Source organism: Salvelinus namaycush, chromosome 7, assembly GCF_016432855.1.
Source record: "Salvelinus namaycush isolate Seneca chromosome 7, SaNama_1.0, whole genome shotgun sequence".
Lineage (NCBI taxonomy): Eukaryota > Metazoa > Chordata > Actinopteri > Salmoniformes > Salmonidae > Salvelinus > Salvelinus namaycush.
The window spans coordinates 99,591-119,300 of NC_052313.1; the positions used below are offsets into that span (position 1 = coordinate 99,591).

Consider the following 19,710-nt stretch of genomic DNA (forward strand, 5'->3'; position numbering starts at 1 on the left):
ACTCTGTTTAGTTTCTGTTGCTGCTCCATCACTGTTTTAGTTTCTGTTGCTGCTCCATCACTATGTTTTAGTAAATGTTGCTGCTCCATCACTCTGTTTTAGTAAATGTTGCTGCTCCATCACTCTGGTTTAGTTTCTGTTGCTGCTCCATCACTCTGGTTTAGTTTATGTTGCTGCTCCATCACTCTGTTTTAGTTTCTGTTGCTGCTCCATCACTCTGGTTTAGTTTCTGTTGCTGCTCCATCACTCTGTTTTAGTTTCTGTTGCTGCTCCATCACTATGTTTTAGTAAATGTTGCTGCTCCATCACTCTGTTTTAGTAAATGTTGCTGCTCCATCACTCTGGTTTAGTTTCTGTTGCTGCTCCATCACTCTGGTTTAGTTTATGTTGCTGCTCCATCACTCTGTTTTAGTTTCTGTTGCTGCTCCATCACTATGTTTTAGTTTCTGTTGCTGCTCCATCACTCAGTTTAGTTTATGTTGCTGCTCCATCACTATGTTTTAGTTTATGTTGCTGCTCCATCACTATGTTTTAGTAAATGTTGCTGCTCCATCACTATGTTTTAGTTTCTGTTGCTGCTCCATCACTATGTTTTAGTTTCTGTTGCTGCTCCATCACTCAGTTTAGTTTATGTTGCTGCTCCATCACTATGTTTTAGTTTATGTTGCTGCTCCATCACTATGTTTTAGTAAATGTTGCTGCTCCATCACTATGTTTTAGTTTCTGTTGCTGCTCCATCACTCTGTTTTAGTAAATGTTGCTGCTCCATCACTATGTTTTAGTTTCTGTTGCTGCTCCATCACTCAGTTTAGTTTCTGTTGCTGCTCCATCACTCTGTTTTAGTTTCTGTTGCTGCTCCATCACTCAGTTTAGTTTCTGTTGCTGCTCCATCACTCAGTTTAGTTTCTGTTGCTGCTCCATCACTCAGTTTAGTTTCTGTTGCTGCTCCATCACTCAGTTTAGTTTATGTTGCTGCTCCATCACTATGTTTTAGTAAATGTTGCTGCTCCATCACTATGTTTTAGTAACTGTTGCTGCTCCATCACTCTGTTTTAGTTTCTGTTGCTGCTCCATCACTCTGGTTTAGTTTCTGTTGCTGCTCCATCACTCTGTTTTAGTAAATGTTGCTGCTCCATCACTGTTTTAGTAAATGTTGCTGCTCCATCACTGTTTTAGTAAATGTTGCTGCTACATCACTCTGTTTAGTTTCGGTTGCTGCTCCATCACTCTGGTTTAGTTTCTGTTGCTGCTCCATCACTCTGTTTTAGTTTCTGTTGCTGCTCCATCACTCAGTTTAGTTTCTGTTGCTCCTCCATCACTCTGTTTTAGTTTCTGTTGCTGCTCCATCACTCAGTTTAGTTTCTGTTGCTGCTCCATCACTATGTTTTAGTAAATGTTGCTGCTCCATCACTCTGTTTTAGTTTCTGTTGCTGCTCCATCTCTCTGTTTTAGATTCTGTTGCTGCTCCATCACTCAGTTTAGTTTCTGTTGCTCCTCCATCACTCTGTTTTAGTTTCTGTTGCTCCTCCATCTCTCTGTTTTAGTTTCTGTTGCTGCTCCATCACTCTGTTTTATTTTCTGTTGCTGCTCCATCACTCTGTTTTAGTTTCTGTTGCTGCTCCATCACTCTGTTTTAGTTTCTGTTGCTGCTCCATCACTCTGTTTTAGTTTCTGTTGCTGCTCCATCACTCTGTTTTAGTTTCTGTTGCTGCTCCATCACTCTGTTTTAGTAAATGTTGCTGCTCCATCACTCTGGTTTAGTTTCTGTTGCTGCTGCATCACTCTGTTTTAGTTTCTGTTGCTGCTCCATCACTCTGTTTTAGTAAATGTTGCTGCTCCATCACTCTGGTTTAGTTTATGTTGCTGCTCCATCACTATGTTTTAGTTTCTGTTGCTGCTCCATCACTATGTTTTAGTAACTGTTGCTGCTCCATCACTCTGTTTTAGTTTCTGTTGCTGCTCCATCACTCTGTTTAGTTTATGTTGCTGCTCCATCACTGTTTTAGTTTTTGTTGCTGCTCCATCACTCTGTTTAGTTTATGTTGCTGCTCCATTATTCTGATTTAGTTTATGTTGCTGCTCCATCACTCTGTTTTAGTTTCTGTTGCTGCTGCATCACTATGTTTTAGTAACTGTTGCTGCTCCTTCACTGTTTTAGATTCTGTTGCTGCTCCATCACTGTTTTAGTTTCTGTTGCTGCTCCATCACTCTGTTTTAGTTTCTGTTGCTGCTCCATCACTCTGTTTTAGTTTCTGTTGCTGCTCCATCACTATGTTTTAGTTTCTGTTGCTGCTCCATCACTCTGTTTTAGTAACTGTTGCTGCTCCATCACTCTGTTTTAGTTTCTGTTGCTGCTCCATCACTCTGTTTAGTTTATGTTGCTGCTCCATCACTGTTTTAGTTTTTGTTGCTGCTCCATCACTCTGTTTAGTTTATGTTGCTGCTCCATCACTCTGGTTTAGTTTATGTTGCTGCTCCATTATTCTGATTTAGTTTATGTTGCTGCTCCATCACTCTGTTTTAGTTTCTGTTGCTGCTGCATCACTATGTTTTAGTAACTGTTGCTGCTCCTTCACTGTTTTAGATTCTGTTGCTGCTCCATCACTGTTTTAGTTTCTGTTGCTGCTCCATCACTCTGGTTTAGTTTCTGTTGCTGCTCCATCTCTCTGTTTTAGATTCTGTTGCTGCTCCATCACTCTGTTTAGTTTCTGTTGCTGCTCCATCACTCAGTTTAGTTTCTGTTGCTCCTCCATCACTCTGTTTTAGTTTCTGTTGCTGCTCCATCACTCAGTTTAGTTTCTGTTGCTGCTCCATCACTATGTTTTAGTAACTGTTGCTACTCCATCACTCTGTTTAGTTTATGTTGCTGCTCCATCACTGTTTTAGTTTCTGTTGCTGCTCCATCACTATGTTTTAGTTTATGTTGCTGCTCCATCACTGTTTTAGTTTCTGTTGCTGCTCCATCACTATGTTTTAGTTTCTGTTGCTGCTCCATCACTATGTTTTAGTTTCTGTTGCTGCTCCATCACTATGTTTTAGTAACTGTTGCTGCTCCATCACTCTGTTTAGTTTCTGTTGCTGCTCCATCACAATGTTTTAGTTTCTGTTGCTGCTCCTTCACTGTTTTAGATTCTGTTGCTGCTCCATCACTCTGGTTTAGTTTCTGTTGCTGCTCCATCACTCTGGTTTAGTTTCTGTTGCTGCTCCATCACTCTGGTTTAGTTTCTGTTGCTTCTCCATCACTCTGGTTTAGTTTCTGTTGCTGCTCCTTCACTGTTTTAGTTTCTGTTGCTGCTCCATCACTCTGGTTTAGTTTCTGTTGCTGCTCCATCACTCTGGTTTAGTTTCTGTTGCTGCTCCATCACTCTGGTTTAGTTTCTGTTGCTGCTCCATCACTCAGTATAGTTTCTGTTGCTGCTCCATCACTCTGGTTTAGTTTCTGTTGCTGCTCCATCACTCAGTATAGTTTCTGTTGCTGCTCCATCACTCTGGTTTAGTTTCTGTTGCTGCTCCATCACTCAGTATAGTTTCTGTTGCTGCTCCATCACTCTGGTTTAGTTTCTGTTGCTGCTCCATCACTCAGTATAGTTTCTGTTGCTGCTCCATCACTCAGTATAGTTTCTGTTGCTGCTCCATCACTCTGTTATATTAACTGTCTGGCTCACAGACCTGTGATTAGCTTCAGGGGTTTGTGTGTGTTTGTTCTCCATTCTCCTGAAAATGGTGTCGTCATACTCATTAAAAATAAATATTTTTAACACAAACGCTGTGTGAAATTAATCTTAAATTTCATGTTTTACCCTAGTAGTTTGTCTGTAGTCTGTAGTTTGCAGTCTGGTATAGTGTTGTAGTTTGGTTTAGTGCTGTGGTCTGTAGCCATATTGTTTTTATTGTAGGCAGCAGTACCCCTACCAGCAGTTGGAACCAGTCGAATACACTGTGACCTGGTGGAAACTAAATTTAGACACATCTGCCCACTGCTTTTGCTCTCCAGGGCAGACTCTGAGTGTGTGTGTGACGATGATGGATGTCTTGTGATTAAGGTAGCGATACGGAAGGGGGGGAACAGGAGTGAAAGATGACACATACACACTGACCTACACACTGCTCTGTGTGTGTTTGTGTGTGTGTGTGTGTCATGCGTCTGTGTGTGGCTGCCTGTAGTGTGTATGCCAGAGACCGTGCCACTGTGTAGAACCAAGTTATAATTTATTGCAACAGTTGCTAAGGAATCCATCATTTCCTAGAAACCATTCTGATTATAAGGGAATTTCAAACAATTAAAACATCACAATATTCTGATGTCATCACAGTCCACCGAATACATTCGGATGACATCACAACCCACCATACACATTCTGATGACATCACAACCCACCATACACATTCTGATGATATCACAACCCACCATACACATTCTGATGACATCACAACCCACCGAATACATTCTGATGTCATCAAAATCCACCAGATACATTCTCCAGAGAGTGTCTTGTTCACAATGACAGTTAAAGATGTAAAAGGTAGCAGAGCTGTAACAGTAATGTAATGTTATGATGTCTATTGGTGCGTTAGCAAATTCACTCTGACTATCTGATCCTATTCCAGAGCACTCATCGTCTGAGTGTACCAGAGTCCAAAATAACTCTTTAATTTACCATCACCCATTGAATATGAAAACGTAAACGCCGGCAAAGAAATGTAAATATATTGTTGTCAGCAGCACAATTACAGTCACCAACGCTCTGGATAACATGAACACATCCTAACCAGCTCTGCTAAGGCGAATGGTCAGAGTGAGGTGTTCTCTCATTTGTGTCTGGAAGTAGCTAGCAAGCTAGCCAACTTCAGCCAGTTATCTTGGGCCCTTGACAGCCGTTGTTAGGTCAGAACACTCTGATTAACCCTTCACCACCAGACTGTCCAGTGCTCTGATTTCTCCAAGAGTGAAACGCTCTGTATTGACGAATTCTGCACTCTTGCACGCCAGAGTGAATTTACGAACAAACCCTATAACTAGTCTGGTTGTAGTCTTTTCTATATGAGGTAACACAGAGACCTATAGCTACCAGGGCTGGATGTATTATTATATTAAACCCTAAATTCACCGTATGGGAAAATAAACCAGTTATGGGTTTGTTGAAGTGGATGGCCTATTGCAGGTCACTAGTCTGGTATAGTTGTCTGTAGTTGATAGGGTTAGGTGTAGTCTGGTATAGTTGTCTGTAGTTGATAGGGTTAGGTGTAGTCTGGTATAGTTGTCTGTAGTTGATAGGGTTAGGTGTAGTCTGGTATAGTTGTCTGTAGTTGATAGGGTTAGGTGTAGTCTGGTATAGTTGTCTGTAGTTGATAGGGTTAGGTGTAGTCTGGTATAGTTGTCTGTAGTAGATAGGGTTAGGTGTAGTCTGGTAAGGTTGTCTGTAGTTGATAGGGTTAGGTGTAGTCTGGTATAGTTGTCGGTAGTTGATAGGGTTAGGTGTAGTCTGGTATAGTTGTCTGTAGTTGATAGGGTTAGGTGTAGTCTGGTATAGTTGTCTGTAGTTGATAGGGTTAGGTGTAGTCTGGTATAGTTGTCTGTAGTTGATAGGGTTAGGTGTAGTCTGGTATAGTTGTCTGTAGTTGATAGGGTTAGGTGTAGTCTGGTATAGTTGTCTGTAGCTGATAGGGTTAGGTGTAGTCTGGTATAGATGTAGTCTATCAGTTGATGATGTACGTTGGGTCTGGTATTTGTAGTTCATCAGTAGAAGATGCAGGTTGGATCTGGTAGTTGTAGTTCATCAGTAGAAGATGCAGGGTGGATCTGGTAGTTGTAGTCCATCAGTAGAAGATGCACGGTGGATCTGGTAGTTGTAGTCCATCAGTAGAAGATGCAGGGTGGATCTGGTAGTTGTAGTCCATCAGTAGAAGATGCAGGGTGGGTGTGGTAGTTGTAGTCCATCAGTAGAAGATGCAGGGTGGATCTGGTAGTTGTAGTCCATCAGTAGAAGATGCAGGGTGGATCTGGTAGTTGTAGTCCATCAGTAGAAGATGCATGGTGGGTGTGGTAGTAGTAGTCCATCAGTAGAAGATGCAGGGTGGATCTGGTAGTTGTAGTTCATCAGTAGAAATGCAGGGTGGATCTGATAGTTGTAGTCCATCAGTAGAAGATGCAGGGTGGATCTGGTAGTTGTAGTCCATCAGTAGAAGATGCAGGGTGGATCTGGTAGTTGTAGTCCATCAGTAGAAGATGCAGGGTGGATCTGGTAGTTGTAGTCCATCAGTAGAAGATGCAGGGTGGGTGTGGTAGTTGTAGTCCATCAGTAGAAGATGCAGGGTGGATCTGGTAGTTGTAGTCCATCAGTAGAAGATGCAGGGTGGATCTGGTAGTTGTAGTCCATTAGTAAAAGATGCAGGGTGGATCTGGTAGTTGTAGTTCATCAGTAGAAATGCAGGGTGGATCTGATAGTTGTAGTCCATCAGTAGAAGATGCAGGGTGGATCTGGTAGTTGTAGTCCATCAGTAGAAGATGCAGGGTGGATCTGGTAGTTGTAGTCCATCAGTAGAAGATGCAGGGTGGGTGTGGTAGTTGTAGTCCATCAGTAGAAGATGCAGGGTGGATCTGGTAGTTGTAGTCCATCAGTAGAAGATGCAGGGTGGATCTGGTAGTTGTAGTCCATCAGTAGAAGATGCAGGGTGGATCTGGTAGTTGTAGTCCATCAGTAGAAGATGCAGGGTGGGTGTGGTAGTTGTAGTCCATCAGTAGAAGATGCAGGGTGGATCTGGTAGTTGTAGTCCATCAGTAGAAGATGCAGGGTGGATCTGGTAGTTGTAGTTCATCAGTAGAAGATGCAGGGTGGGTGTGGGTCTGATGAGAAACCTGTAGTACTCCTCGAGTATCCCCAACAGTACACATTTTATTGTATCCCTGGACAAGCACACCTGATTCAGTACTGGAGGACAAGTTGGGAAACACAGCTGTAGGACACAGAAACATAAAGACTTAGCCAGGTTCTCTTTTTCATATTTTAATGTCACCTCTACTTAACCAGGAAGTCCCTTGAGGAAAGTATTTTTTGGAGGGAGAGTGCAGGCAGACAGCACCATACAGTGTTCACAAAGTTACGCATGAAAAACAGTCCAGAGACACAACATACACTACCAAGTGCCTATTTATTGCCTTACCTCGTCACGCCATTTGCACACACTGTATATAGACTTTCATTTTTTTATTTTGTGTTATTGACTGTACACTTGTTTATTCCATGTGTAACTCTGTGTTGTTGTTTGTGTCGCACTGCTTTGCTTTATCTTGGCCAGGTCGCAGTTGTAAATGAGAACTTGTTCTCAACTAGCTTACCTGGTTAAATAAAGGTAAAATAAAATAAATTAAAAGCCCAGATGAGTACTCATAACCCAAATAAGTACCCATAATCTAAATAAGTACTCATAACCCAAACAAGTACTCATAACCCAATTAAGTACTCATAATCCAAATCAGTACCACTGTGTGTTAGTCCTTGGTGACCCATCGTAGTTCACTCTTGACGTTCTGCAGCTCTGATAGGTTGACTGCTGGACCAGGAAGCTTCATGGATCCTGGCAATGGCTTCTTCTCCTCTGGCGACAGGGCCGTGGCTTCCTGCAGGGGGTCTGGGGGAGGAGCCTGTACAAAAAGAGTTTCCTATTGTGTATTTACAGTTGAAGTCGGAAGTTTACATACACCTTAGCAAAATACATTTAAACTTAGTTTTTCACAATTTCTGACATTTAATCCTAGTAAAAATTCCCTGTCTTAGGTCAGTCAGGATCACCAATTTATTTTAAGAATGTGAAATGTCAGAATAATAGTAGAGAGAATGATTTCTTTCAGCTTATATTTCTTTCATCACATTCCCAGTGGGTCAGAATTTTACATACACTCAATTAGTATTTGGTAGCATTGCCTTTAAATTGTAGCCTTCAACAAGCTTCCCACAATAAATTGGGTGAATTTTGGCATATTCCTTCTGACAGAGCTGGTGTAACTGAGTCAGGTTTGTAGTCCTCCTTGCTCGCATGCGCTTTTTCAGTTCTTCCCACACATTTTCCATAGGATTGAGGTCAAGGCCTTGTGATGGCCACTCCAATACCTTGACTTTGTTGTCCTTAAGCCATTTTGCCACAACTTTGGAAGTATGCTTGGGGTCATTGTCCATTAGGAAGACACATTTGCGACCAAGCTTTAACTTCCTTACTGATGTCTTGGGATGTTGCTTCAAAATATCCACATAATTTTCCTCCCTCATGATGCCATCTATTTTGTGAAGTGCACCAGTCCCTCCTGCAGCAAAGCACCCCCACAACATGATGCTGCCACCCCCGTGCTTCACGGTTGGGATGGTGTTCTTCGGCTTGCAAGCATCCCCCTTTTTCCTCCAAACATAACGATGGTCATTATGGCCAAACGGTTATATTTTTACTTGTGTCATCACAAAGTAGATGTCCTAACCGACTTGCCAAAACAATAGTTTGTTAACAAGAAATGTGTGGAGTGGTTGAAAAACTAGTTTTAATGACTCCAACCTAAGTGTATGTAAACTTCCGACTTCAACTGTAGGTCCTCAAGCAATATTAGTGTGTGTGTGTGTCTGACCTCCTCTGTGTCTACAGTCTCCTCTCTCCTCTTGACAGGATGTCCCGCCCCTGGACGCAGCGCTCCCATCGGAATATTTAGATTTGCCTGATGGACAGGAGCAACAACCAATCAGACACACTCAACCCTCAAGAGACCACATGTACAGCATTCCAATTGCCTGTCCTCAGCATTCGTTCACCTCTTAGCGTTCGTTCACTCCTCAGCATTCATTCACTCCTCAGCACACATTTAAGAGCATTGGATTGGTGTAAACCTGCTCTAGACTCTTTGCAAGTTATTTACTTATAGATCCCTGAATATTGTGTGTGTATTGACTGATGTGTGTGTGAACCTGGTGTCTGTCTTGCCACAAAACCATCTGCTTTGGTTACAGACACTACATCCTGGTTTGGTCCTGTTCTATTAAGAGTATGGAAATGAAACACACACACACACACACACAAACACAGGGTGTGCTTAACATATTATGAATGTCTGTATTGTCTCATCTTATCTATCAACGTAGACAGGGCTCTAACTCTCCTAGTTCCACAATGAGACAGGGTGCAGGCCAGGCAGCAGGCTGTTTGCCAGCCTACCAGCTTAGTGGAGTCTGCCACTAGCACAGTTAGCTCAGCTTTCCCCATTGAGACTGTGTCTGTGCCTCAATCTTTATTACTTTCCCTTTACACGTCACTCCCTTTGGTTCCTTCTCCAGGCGTCATTGTTTCTGTTCCATGTCTGTACGTTGTACATGTTTCTTCATTTGTGTTTATTTATTAAAACACTCGCTCCCTGAACTTGGTTCCCGACTCTCAGCGCACATCGTTACATACATGGACGAGTTCTGGCCCGGTTTAGATCTTATATCAGTTTGTCTCGGTGGAGCGTTTGTCCGCATCTTCTTAACCAGTCAGCAAAAATCTTAAACTTTTTTGTCCAAAAATGATGCAGAAAAGATAATCCATGCTATTATCACTTCTAGATTAGACCACTGCAATGGACTACTCTCTGGCTACCCGGATAAGGCACTAAATCAACTTCAGTTAGTGCTAAATATGGCTGCTAGAATCTTGAGTAGAACCCCAAAAATGTATGATATTGCTCCAGTGCTAGCCTCTCTACACTGACTTCCTGTTAAGGCTAGGGCTGATTTCAAGGTTATACTGCTAACCTACAAAGCATTACATGGACTTTCTCCAACGTATCTCTCTGATTTGGTCCTGTTGTACATACTGTACCTACACGTACGTTATGGTCACAAGACGCAGGCCTCCTTATTGTCCCTAGAATTTGTAAGCAAACAGCTGGAGGCAGGGCTTTCTCAAATTGAGCTACATTTGTATGGAATCGTCTGCCTATCCATGTGAGAGACTCAGAATCGGTCTCAACCTTTAAGTCTTTATTGAAGACTCATCTCTTCAGTAGGTCCTATGATTGAGTGTAGTCTGTCCCAAGCGTGTGAAGGTGAAAGGTAAGGCACTGGAGCGAGGAACTGCCCTTGCTGTCTCTGCCTGGTTGGCTCCCCTCTCTCCAATGGGAATCTCTGGTCTAACCCTGCACTACCTCTGTTCCTGGACAGCTACAAAGCTACAGGCTTTAGTTTAAATCCTGCATGAGACTGGGTCCTGGAGAGCTACAGAGCTACAGGTTTTAGTTCTAGTGCTGGTCCTGGAGAGCTACAGGTTTTAGTTCTAGTGCTGGTCCTGGAGAGCTACAGAGCTACAGGTTTTAGTTCTAGTGCTGGTCCTGGAGAGCTACAGAGGTACAGGCTTTAGTTCTAGTGCTGGTCCTGGAGAGCTACAGAGCTACAGGTTTTAGTTCTAGTCCTGGTCCTGAAGAGCTACAGAGGTACAGGCTTTAGTTCTAGTCCTGGTCCTGGGTAGCTAGAGGCTTTAGTTATAACCATGCACTCGCCCTGGTCCTCGAGAGTTACAGAACTGCAGGCTTTAGTTCTAACCCTGCACTAGCCCTGGTTGTGGAGAGCTATAGAGCTACAGGCATTAGTTCTAGTCTTGGTCCTGGAGAGCAACAGAGCTACAGGCATTAGTTCTAGTCTTGGTCCTGGAGAGCTACAGAACTCCAGGCTTTAATTCAAAGTCTGAACTAGCCCTGGTCCTAGTCTTGGTCATGAAGAGTGACAGAGTTACAGGCTTAAGTTCTAGTCCTGCACTAGCCCTGGTCATAGAGAGCTACAGAGCTACAGGCTTCAGTGCTAATCCTGGTCATAGAGAGCTACAGAGCTACAGGCTTCAGTGCTAATCCTGGTCCTAGAGAATTACAGAGTTAAAGGCTTCAGTGCTAATCCTGGTCATAGAGAATTACAGAGCTAAAGGCTTTAGTGCTAATCCTGGTCATAGAGAATTACAGAGCTAAAGGCTTTAGTGCTAATCCTGTTCATAGAGAATTACAGAGTTAAAGGCTTTAGTGCTAATCCTGGTCATAGAGAATTACAGAGTTAAAGGCTTTAGTGTTAATCCTGGTCATAGAGAATTACAGAGTTAAAGGCTTTAGTGCTAATCCTGGTCATAGAGAATTACAGAGTTAAAGGCTTCAGTGTTAACCCTGGTCATAGATAATTACAGAGCTAAAGGCTTCAGTGTTAACCCTGGTCATAGAGAATTACAGAGTTAAAGGCTTTAGTGTTAACCCTGGTCATAGAGAATTACAGAGTTAAAGGCTTCAGTGTTAACCCTGCACTAGCCCTGGTGCTGGAAAGCTACATGCTTTAATTATAGTCCTGGTATTGGAGAGCTACAGAGCTACAGGCTTTAGTTCCAGTCCTGGTCCTGGAGAGCTACAGAGCTACAGGCTTTAGTTCCAGTCCTGGAAAGCTACAGAGCTACAAAGCTACAGAGTCATTGTCTTTAGTTCTGGACCTAGTCCTGGATAGCTTTCCAAGTTATTTCAAACAAAAAATCAAATCTGATGTTGATGAATCATTGTGGAAAACTATTTGGATTTGAAAAAAGTCATTAACGTAATGACATTTAATATTTTTTCTCACCTAAATCCAATGACATGGGGACATTTTTTGTTGATTTCAAATTGAATTCACGTTTGTTGACAACTCAAACGAATGTAAATCAAAGCTAGATGTTGAACTGATGCCCAGTGGGAGATTTACAGGTTGTATTTCTAACCCAGCTCTAACTACACTAGACTAGTGGGAGAGTTACAGGTTGTATTTCTAACCCAGCTCTAACTACACTAGACCAGTGGGAGAGTTACAGGTTGTATTTCTAACCCAGCTCTAACTACACTAGACTGGTGGGAGAGTTACAGGTTGTATTTCTAACCCAGCTCTAACTACACTAGACTAGTGGGAGAGTTACAGGTTGTATTTCTAACCCAGCTCTAACTACACTAGACTAGTGGGAGAGTTACAGGTTGTATTTCTAACCCAGCTCTAACTACACTAGACTGGTGGGAGAGTTACAGGTTGTATCTCTAACCCAGCTCTAACTACACTAGACTAGTGGGAGAGTTACAGGTTGTATCTCTAACCCAGCTCTAACTACACTAGACTGGTGGGAGAGTTACAGGTTGTATTTCTGACCCAGCTCTAACTACACTAGACTAGTGGGAGAGTTACAGGTTGTATTTCTAACCCAGCTCTAACTACACTAGACTGGTGGGAGAGTTACAGGTTGTATCTCTAACCCAGCTCTAACTACACTAGACTGGTGGGAGAGTTACAGGTTGTATTTCTAACCCAGCTCTAACTACACTAGACTAGTGGGAGAGTTACAGGTTGTATTTCTAACCCAGCTCTAACTACACTAGACTAGTGGGAGAGTTACAGGTTGTATTTCTAACCCAGCTCTAACTACACTAGACTGGTGGGAGAGTTACAGGTTGTATCTCTAACCCAGCTCTAACTACACTAGACTGGTGGGAGAGTTACAGGTTGTATTTCTAACCCAGCTCTAACTACACTAGACTAGTGGGAGAGTTACAGGTTGTATTTCTAACCCAGCTCTAACTACACTAGACTAGTGGGAGAGTTACAGGTTGTATCTCTAACCCAGCTCTAACTACACTAGACCAGTGGGAGAGTTACAGGTTGTATCTCTAACCCAGCTCTAACTACACTAGACTAGTGTGAGAGTTACAGGTTGTATCTCTAACCCAGCTCTAACTACACTAGACTGGTGGGAGAGTTACAGGTTGTATTTCTAACCCAGCTCTAACTACACTAGACTAGTGGGAGAGTTACAGGTTGTATTTCTAACCCAGCTCTAACTACACTAGACTGGTGGGAGAGTTACAGGTTGTATCTCTAACCCAGCTCTAACTACACTAGACTGGTGGGAGAGTTACAGGTTGTATTTCTAACCCAGCTCTAACTACACTAGACTAGTGGGAGAGTTACAGGTTGTATTTCTAACCCAGCTCTAACTACACTAGACTAGTGGGAGAGTTACAGGTTGTATTTCTAACCCAGCTCTAACTACACTAGACTGGTGGGAGAGTTACAGGTTGTATCTCTAACCCAGCTCTAACTACACTAGACTAGTGGGAGAGTTACAGGTTGTATTTCTAACCCAGCTCTAACTACACTAGACTGGTGGGAGAGTTACAGGTTGTATCTCTAACCCAGCTCTAACTACACTAGACTAGTGGGAGAGTTACAGGTTGTATTTCTAACCCAGCTCTAACTACACTAGACTAGTGGGAGAGTTACAGGTTGTATTTCTAACCCAGCTCTAACTACACTAGACTGGTGGGAGAGTTACAGGTTGTATTTCTAACCCAGCTCTAACTACACTAGACTGGTGGGAGAGTTACAGGTTGTATCTCTAACCCAGCTCTAACTACACTAGACTAGTGGGAGAGTTACAGGTTGTATTTCTAACCCAGCTCTAACTACACTAGACTGGTGGGAGAGTTACAGGTTGTATTTCTAACCCAGCTCTAACTACACTAGACTAGTGGGAGAGTTACAGGTTGTATTTCTAACCCAGCTCTAACTACACTAGACTAGTGGGAGAGTTACAGGTTGTATTTCTAACCCAGCTCTAACTACACTAGACTGGTGGGAGAGTTACAGGTTGTATTTCTAACCCAGCTCTAACTACACTAGACTAGTGTGAGAGTTACAGGTTGTATCTCTAACCCAGCTCTAACTACACTAGACTAGTGGGAGAGTTACAGGTTGTATTTCTAACCCAGCTCTAACTACACTAGACTAGTGGGAGAGTTACAGGTTGTATTTCTAACCCAGCTCTAACTACACTAGACTAGTGGGAGAGTTACAGGTTGTATTTCTAACCCAGCTCTAACTACACTAGACTGGTGGGAGAGTTACAGGTTGTATTTCTAACCCAGCTCTAACTACACTAGACTAGTGGGAGAGTTACAGGTTGTATTTCTAACCCAGCTCTAACTACACTAGACTAGTGGGAGAGTTACAGGTTGTATTTCTAACCCAGCTCTAACTACACTAGACTAGTGGGAGAGTTACAGGTTGTATTTCTAACCCAGCTCTAACTACACTAGACTGGTGGGAGAGTTACAGGTTGTATCTCTAACCCAGCTCTAACTACACTAGACTAGTGGGAGAGTTACAGGTTGTATTTCTAACCCAGCTCTAACTACACTAGACTAGTGGGAGAGTTACAGGTTGTATTTCTAACCCAGCTCTAACTACACTAGACTGGTGGGAGAGTTACAGGTTGTATCTCTAACCCAGCTCTAACTACACTAGACTAGTGGGAGAGTTACAGGTTGTATTTCTAACCCAGCTCTAACTACACTAGACTGGTGGGAGAGTTACAGGTTGTATTTCTAACCCAGCTCTAACTACACTAGACTAGTGGGAGAGTTACAGGTTGTATTTCTAACCCAGCTCTAACTACACTAGACTAGTGGGAGAGTTACAGGTTGTATTTCTAACCCAGCTCTAACTACACTAGACCAGTGGGAGAGTTACAGGTTGTATCTCTAACCCAGCTCTAACTACACTAGACTGGTGGGAGAGTTACAGGTTGTATTTCTAACCCAGCTCTAACTACACTAGACTAGTGGGAGAGTTACAGGTTGTATTTCTAACCCAGCTCTAACTACACTAGACTAGTGGGAGAGTTACAGGTTGTATTTCTAACCCAGCTCTAACTACACTAGACTGGTGGGAGAGTTACAGGTTGTATTTCTAACCCAGCTCTAACTACACTAGACTGGTGGGAGAGTTACAGGTTGTATTTCTAACCCAGCTCTAACTACACTAGACTAGTGGGAGAGTTACAGGTTGTATATCTAACCCAGCTCTAACTACACTAGACTAGTGGGAGAGTTACAGGTTGTATTTCTAACCCAGCTCTAACTACACTAGACCAGTGGGAGAGTTACAGGTTGTATCTCTAACCCAGCTCTAACTACACTAGACCGGTGGGAGAGTTACAGGTTGTATCTCTAACCCAGCTCTAACTACACTAGACTAGTGGGAGAGTTACAGGTTGTATCTCTAACCCAGCTCTAACTACACTAGACTAGTGGGAGAGTTACAGGTTGTATTTCTAACCCAGCTCTAACTACACTAGACTGGTGGGAGAGTTACAGGTTGTATTTCTAACCCAGCTCTAACTACACTAGACTGGTGGGAGAGTTACAGGTTGTATTTCTAACCCAGCTCTAACTACACTAGACCGGTGGGAGAGTTACAGGTTGTATCTCTAACCCAGCTCTAACTACACTAGACTAGTGGGAGAGTTACAGGTTGTATCTCTAACCCAGCTCTAACTACACTAGACCAGTGGGAGAGTTACAGGTTGTATTTCTAACCCAGCTCTAACTACACTAGACTAGTGGGAGAGTTACAGGTTGTATCTCTAACCCAGCTCTAACTACACTAGACCAGTGGGAGAGTTACAGGTTGTATTTCTAACCCAGCTCTAACTACACTAGACCAGTGGGAGAGTTACAGGTTGTATTTCTAACCCAGCTCTAACTACACTAGACTGGTGTGAGAGTTACAGGTTGTATTTCTAACCCAGCTCTAACTACACTAGACTAGTGGGAGAGTTACAGGTTGTATTTCTAACCCAGCTCTAACTACACTAGACTAGTGGGAGAGTTACAGGTTGTATTTCTAACCCAGCTCTAACTACACTAGACCAGTGGGAGAGTTACAGGTTGTATTTCTAACCCAGCTCTAACTACACTAGACTAGTGGGAGAGTTACAGGTTGTATCTCCAACCCAGATCTAACTACACTAGACCAGTGGGAGAGTTACAGGTTGTATTTCTAACCCAACTCTAACTACACTAGACTAGTGGGAGAGTTACAGGTTGTATCTCTAACCCAGCTCTAACTACACTAGACTAGTGGGAGAGTTACAGGTTGTATTTCTAACCCAGCTCTAACTACACTAGACTGGTGGGAGAGTTACAGGTTGTATTTCTAACCCAGCTCTAACTACACTAGACTGGTGGGAGAGTTACAGGTTGTATTTCTAACCCAGCTCTAACTACACTAGACTGGTGGGAGAGTTACAGGTTGTATTTCTAACCCAGCTCTAACTACACTAGACTAGTGGGAGAGTTACAGGTTGTATCTCTAACCCAGCTCTAACTACACTAGACTGGTGGGAGAGTTACAGGTTGTATTTCTAACCCAGCTCTAACTACACTAGACCAGTGGGAGAGTTACAGGTTGTATTTCTAACCCAGCTCTAACTACACTAGACCAGTGGGAGAGTTACAGGTTGTATTTCTAACCCAGCTCTAACTACACTAGACTAGTGGGAGAGTTACAGGTTGTATTTCTAACCCAGCTCTAACTACACTAGACTAGTGGGAGAGTTACAGGTTGTATTTCTAACCCAGCTCTAACTACACTAGACCAGTGGGAGAGTTACAGGTTGTATTTCTAACCCAGCTCTAACTACACTAGACTAGTGGGAGAGTTACAGGTTGTATTTCTAACCCAGCTCTAACTACACTAGACTAGTGGGAGAGTTACAGGTTGTATTTCTAACCCAGCTCTAACTACACTAGACCAGTGGGAGAGTTACAGGTTGTATTTCTAACCCAGCTCTAACTACACTAGACTAGTGGGAGAGTTACAGGTTGTATTTCTAACCCAGCTCTAACTACACTAGACCAGTGGGAGAGTTACAGGTTGTATTTCTAACCCAGCTCTAACTACACTAGACTAGTGGGAGAGTTACAGGTTGTATTTCTAACCCAGCTCTAACTACACTAGACTAGTGGGAGAGTTACAGGTTGTATTTCTAACCCAGCTCTAACTACACTAGACTGGTGGGAGAGTTACAGGTTGTATTTCTAACCCAGCTCTAACTACACTAGACTGGTGGGAGAGTTACAGGTTGTATTTCTAACCCAGCTCTAACTACACTAGACTAGTGGGAGAGTTACAGGTTGTATTTCTAACCCAGCTCTAACTACACTAGACTGGTGGGAGAGTTACAGGTTGTATCTCTAACCCAGCTCTAACTACACTAGACTAGTGGGAGAGTTACAGGTTGTATTTCTAACCCAGCTCTAACTACACTAGACTAGTGGGAGAGTTACAGGTTGTATTTCTAACCCAGCTCTAACTACACTAGACCAGTGGGAGAGTTACAGGTTGTATTTCTAACCCAGCTCTAACTACACTAGACTAGTGGGAGAGTTACAGGTTGTATTTCTAACCCAGCTCTAACTACACTAGACCAGTGGGAGAGTTACAGGTTGTATTTCTAACCCAGCTCTAACTACACTAGACTAGTGGGAGAGTTACAGGTTGTATTTCTAACCCAGCTCTAACTACACTAGACTGGTGGGAGAGTTACAGGTTGTATTTCTAACCCAGCTCTAACTACACTAGACTGGTGGGAGAGTTACAGGTTGTATTTCTAACCCAGCTCTAACTACACTAGACTGGTGGGAGAGTTACAGGTTGTATTTCTAACCCAGCTCTAACTACACTAGACTGGTGGGAGAGTTACAGGTTGTATTTCTAACCCAGCTCTAACTACACTAGACCAGTGGGAGAGTTACAGGTTGTATGTCTAACCCAGCTCTAACTACACTAGACTGGTGGGAGAGTTACAGGTTGTATTTCTAACCCAGCTCTAACTACACTAGACTAGTGGGAGAGTTACAGGTTGTATCTCTAACCCAGCTCTAACTACACTAGACTGGTGGGAGAGTTACAGGTTGTATTTCTAACCCAGCTCTAACTACACTAGACTAGTGGGAGAGTTACAGGTTGTATTTCTAACCCAGCTCTAACTACACTAGACTAGTGGGAGAGTTACAGGTTGTATCTCTAACCCAGCTCTAACTACACTAGACTAGTGGGAGAGTTACAGGTTGTATTTCTAACCCAGCTCTAACTACACTAGACCAGTGGGAGAGTTACAGGTTGTATCTCTAACCCAGCTCTAACTACACTAGACTGGTGGGAGAGTTACAGGTTGTATTTCTAACCCAGCTCTAACTACACTAGACTAGTGGGAGAGTTACAGGTTGTATCTCTAACCCAGCTCTAACTACACTAGACTGGTGGGAGAGTTACAGGTTGTATTTCTAACCCAGCTCTAACTACACTAGACTAGTGGGAGAGTTACAGGTTGTATTTCTAACCCAGCTCTAACTACACTAGACCAGTGGGAGAGTTACAGGTTGTATTTCTAACCCAGCTCTAACTACACTAGACTAGTGGGAGAGTTACAGGTTGTATTTCTAACCCAGCTCTAACTACACTAGACTAGTGGGAGAGTTACAGGTTGTATCTCTAACCCAGCTCTAACTACACTAGACTGGTGGGAGAGTTACAGGTTGTATCTCTAACCCAGCTCTAACTACACTAGACCAGTGGGAGAGTTACAGGTTGTATTTCTAACCCAGCTCTAACTACACTAGACTAGTGGGAGAGTTACAGGTTGTATTTCTAACCCAGCTCTAACTACACTAGACCAGTGGGAGAGTTACAGGTTGTATCTCTAACCCAGCTCTAACTACACTAGACCAGTGGGAGAGTTACAGGTTGTATTTCTAACCCAGCTCTAACTACACTAGACCAGTGGGAGAGTTACAGGTTGTATCTCTAACCCAGCTCTAACTACACTAGACTAGTGGGAGAGTTACAGGTTGTATTTCTAACCCAGCTCTAACTACACTAGACCAGTGGGAGAGTTACAGGTTGTATCTCTAACCCAGCTCTAACTACACTAGACTAGTGGGAGAGTTACAGGTTGTATCTCTAACCCAGCTCTAACTACACTAGACTAGTGGGAGAGTTACAGGTTGTATCTCTAACCCAGCTCTAACTACACTAGACTGGTGGGAGAGTTACAGGTTGTATCTCTAACCCAGCTCTAACTACACTAGACTAGTGGGAGAGTTACAGGTTGTATTTCTAACCCAGCTCTAACTACACTAGACTAGTGGGAGAGTTACAGGTTGTATCTCCAACCCAGCTCTAACTACACTAGACTGGTGGGAGAGTTACAGGTTGTATTTCTAACCCAGCTCTAACTACACTAGACTAGTGTGAGAGTTACAGGTTGTATCTCTAACCCAGCTCTAACTACACTAGACCAGTGTGAGAGTTACAGGTTGTATTGAGGAGGTCCCTCTGTAGTGTCATTTATATTTTAAACAAAATAACTACTGTAGATGGATTCAAAACAGTTCTATATTTTGTTGAGAGAAATTAAACACTCACACACACACACTCCTACCTGCAGGGCTTTGACGTTGGACGATGGTTTAGACATGTTGCTCGTTCAGTCAGTCAACTATCCTGCAGGAAATACAAAGCATTGAGAAGGGTTAGGGTTAGAGTTAGACAAGTGAGAGAGCCTGGCTCAGATCAAACTGATGAGATTAGACCAGACAAGACTGGTGAGAGACTGAGTGTGTTTGTGTGTGTGTGTATGTGTGTGTGTGTTGGGGGTGGGGGGGGCATTGCTGTCATGTGTGTTCAGGGGCCTGGGATAGTATTTCAGTTGCCTGGCGACTCCCAAAGAGAGAGGCAGGTACAAAACTAACACCTGAATAATTTAACAGACAGAGGGAGTATAGATAGAGGGAGAGAGAGAGAAGAAAGAGAGGAGAGATAGCAAGGGGGAGAGAGCGTGGGGGAGGGATAAAGTGAGAGAGAGGGA

At 43.0% G+C, this 19,710-nt stretch overlaps 1 protein-coding gene across 1 annotated transcript; it reads right to left on the minus strand.

Annotated features, from left to right (window-relative positions):
• Nucleotides 1-5,629: 5,629 nt before the first annotated feature.
• On the minus strand, nucleotides 5,630-19,391 carry LOC120050279 (small muscular protein-like). The gene is made up of 4 exons (XM_038996856.1): nucleotides 19,285-19,391; nucleotides 8,612-8,698; nucleotides 7,481-7,642; nucleotides 5,630-6,954 (listed from the first exon to the last, which is right to left on the minus strand). The coding sequence occupies exons 1-3, from the start codon at nucleotides 19,318-19,320 to the stop codon at nucleotides 7,490-7,492; spliced, it is 276 nt and encodes a 91-aa protein (XP_038852784.1). The 5' UTR covers nucleotides 19,321-19,391; the 3' UTR covers nucleotides 5,630-6,954; nucleotides 7,481-7,489.
• Nucleotides 19,392-19,710: the final 319 nt, after the last annotated feature.

What these genes read in the sequence shown, in the direction of transcription:
- LOC120050279 (XM_038996856.1), bottom strand. Translation starts at nt 19,320, where the DNA reads ATGTCTAAACCATCGTCCAACGTCAAAGCCCTGCAG. An exon ending in CCAACGTCAAAGCCCTGCAG is followed by an intron (nt 8,699 to 19,284) that starts GTAGGAGTGTGT and finishes CCTGTCCATCAG; the next exon opens with GCAAATCTAAATATTCCGAT. An exon ending in AGACTGTAGACACAGAGGAG is followed by an intron (nt 7,643 to 8,611) that starts GTCAGACACACA and finishes CTTTTTGTACAG; the next exon opens with GCTCCTCCCCCAGACCCCCT.